General features: G+C 38.2%; 1 protein-coding gene across 2 annotated transcripts in view; it reads left to right on the forward strand.

Annotated features, from left to right (window-relative positions):
• Positions 1-933: 933 nt before the first annotated feature.
• fidipidine (coiled-coil domain-containing protein 93) overlaps positions 934-3,083 on the forward strand; it is a 4,261-nt gene continuing 2,111 nt past the window's right edge. For both annotated transcript variants that reach the window (XM_018030152.2, XM_018030153.2), the window contains exons 1-6: positions 934-1,139; positions 1,563-1,676; positions 1,741-1,835; positions 1,900-2,011; positions 2,082-2,240; positions 2,303-2,488. In XM_018030152.2, coding sequence (XP_017885641.1) covers positions 1,089-1,139; positions 1,563-1,676; positions 1,741-1,835; positions 1,900-2,011; positions 2,082-2,240; positions 2,303-2,488 — 717 coding nt within the window. In that variant the 5' untranslated portion in view covers positions 934-1,088. The remainder of the gene's footprint in view (positions 1,140-1,562; positions 1,677-1,740; positions 1,836-1,899; positions 2,012-2,081; positions 2,241-2,302; positions 2,489-3,083) is intronic.

Genomic DNA, 3,083 nt, shown 5'->3' on the forward strand with positions numbered 1-3,083 from the left:
TACCAAATACTTACACATTGAAAAATATTTACACCATTCAATAAAACGTTTGTTCTCAATCATTCTCATTAATATGAAATAAATCGCGAGTGCAAAAAGCCTTAACCCGAACTGACATATAAATGACGATACAATATAAAGTTGTTACTACTCCCGAACATTTATAATAATATAAATCCTTAGGGTTACCATGCTTGTTAAACAAGTATAAAATACAACCAGCCACCCATGTCGTTTCGGGCCTTTCGTCCCGGCATGACTGAGTGACCGGAGGAACATAAATATGACTCACTGCAATAAAAAGCTCTATTGACGTTCCTTCCACCAGGCAAAAGTTGAGGGATGTCAGGAACCAGCCACCGAAAGTTCTGGGATGCCAGGAACCAGCTACCAAAGGTAGGGGGATGCCAGGAACCAGCTACCAAAGATTGAGGGATGCGGGGAACCAGCAACCATTCGGTTCAAAGGTCACACTACAATCAAATAAGCCCGAAAGCAGGAATACAGTATAGAATCTCGAAAGAATGTAGAGAAAACTTGTAAAAAGTACAAGCAATGTATGCCAGAAATGTTCAACAAGTAGTTGAGCGAATGAGTCTTCGTAAATTGGCATCAATAACGAAAATCGACAAATAATAGTGTACGTGCGATACTCACACTTACGTGTAATGATGAATGCATTGTAATTAAGCTTCTAAACTGATAACAATTACGTATTTGAAGATTAAAATCAATTAAACTGAAACGCCGGTATGCCGCAAACACCTGATACTACGACGCACTTACATCAAAATGGCTGACGCTCGAGTGAGGGGAGAAGGGGTCACGTGACCGCGCCTGACTACCGCGCGGGAATTCAAAATTGCACCGCTCTCGACTCACACTATTGCACCCGAGTTTCATTATTTCTCAACGTTCGGCGCTGTGGTCGAAATTCCACACAAGCAAAATGGTTGGAACAACGAGAATGTCTAACATCGAGTGACAGAAATCTGATGAACAATAATATTGTTAAACAGATCGGCTGGTAATTTGTTTCGAACGTATTTTACACTGTTTCGGTACACGGAATTTTATACAACTTAATCATGTTGAACGACGTGCCGAAAAGATTGCCACGCAGTTCTGAAACAACTGAGGTACGTTCATACAACCAAACCTGTTTCAATAAATGAATAAACCAGTTTATCAAGAGACCACACTGAATTTAATTGTTCTTATTTATTTACCATCATTGTCATAACATTCATCAATGAATCTGATGTTCCGTTTCCCTTTCGTTCGGTTCGCAATTCTCACTTGTTACAACACTCAATACAATCCACGTTATTTAACATATCTTTATTTAAGTATCTTCATATTCATTTGTTATTTTAATTACTCTAGTGCCGAAACAATATTTGCACTCGATGTGACATCGGCCCTCTGGCGAAAAATTTTTGCGTAAACAACGTGCCGCGGAAATTTTGATTTTTGTAATAATAAACAGAGTTCAATAATTAGAAATTATCTTAGCCACCTTCCAAAGTACAGAATGAACATTTGAATAAAAATACTTGTAGGCTGATGTTCGTGAAGATGAGGAACAGACAAAGAGATTCCAAGATATTATTGATTTACTTCTGGCAGCTGGGTACTTCCGAGCTAGGATAAAGGGATTATCGAATTTCGATAAGGTATGGATTGCATCGAATTAATTAAAACTATTGAAAGTAGCAAATATCGATATAATTAATTTAGGTAATCGGAGGAATGACCTGGTGCATAGAATCCTGTAACTTCGACGTAGACATCGATCTTCTCTTTCGCGAAAATCTCACTATAGGTCAAAAAATGTAAGTATCCATATAATTTATTAATAGTTCGTACATTCTCTATTTCGTATTAAACATATTACAGATCTCTGACTGAGAAGATCGTGGCAATGCTGCCTAAAATGAATTGTCCATATCGAATAGAGCCTCATCAAATTCAAGGATTAGATTGCATTCACATCTTCCCTGTTATTCAAGTAAACTAGCTTTCAATCGATACTTCGATAAATAATATTATAAGTAATTAACGACGATAATAATTGTCAGTGGTTGGTGAAACGATCTATGGAGACTCGAGAAGAAACGTCCGAATTCGTCCGATCATTCGCTTTAAGTCAATTTCGTAAAAAGCATTCGTTCTCCGAAGACAAGGAAACTGCGCAAGCGACTAAAGAGAATCTAATAAGAAACATTCAGTTAGTTAAGGTAAAGTATTTTATTTCTATTTGGAGAAATCTGGAGAATAAAAATCGGAATTTCTGTTTTAGAAATCGTACGAACCACGGCGTCTTTTCAAACACAAGGAAGGAGCTAAGAGAGATGAATCTACTAGATTTCTTGGCACCGTTTTGGAATACGAGGCACCCTTATATTCTACGAAAATTGGCATCGCAAGCGAAACTACTTCGGGCGACGCTGAGGAGAACGAGAATAAAGCAGAATTAAAAGAGAAGGTGAAGTGAATATTAATAAAAATTCAGTAACATTTGAACAGGATCGTTTATATCTAGTATATCTTTATAGCAAAATACAGAACAAGTGACTGGGAACTTGGCTGCTATCGAAGAAAGCTCGGTAAGTAGACATATTAATGAACATTAAATAATAGAAAATGACTTTTGTTCACGATTTGTTCAGGCTCGATTAAGCGTAACGACGGTAGGGAACATCGTCGGTATCCAAGCCCAGGAGATCGCAAAAGTAGCCGAGAAGTATGCGACGATGTCAACTTCCGAGAACGAAGTAAATTCTTGTTCTGTACGAGTATTATTAATTTACATTTTTACATATTATCGTAACTATGAATTATAGGAAACTAGTGGTACGAGCTCATCGGCAGCTGTAATAGCATTGGAGAAACAGAGAGCCACGCTCCAAAACCGAATCCGTAAATTAACGAAGGAGAGAGACGCCCTGTCCGCAAAGCATGCGGAGTTAACTGGAAGATTGAACGAATCGAGAACGAAACGGCAGACCATAGAGCGTTCGTTGAAAAAGGCTGAGGAAATGGGAATCAACGAGAACGACAGGTGTGTATGCGCTTACGTG

This window comes from Ceratina calcarata, unplaced genomic scaffold, assembly GCF_001652005.2.
Source record: "Ceratina calcarata isolate Rehan_Ccalc_2016 unplaced genomic scaffold, ASM165200v1 scaffold517.2, whole genome shotgun sequence".
NCBI lineage: Eukaryota > Metazoa > Arthropoda > Insecta > Hymenoptera > Apidae > Ceratina > Ceratina calcarata.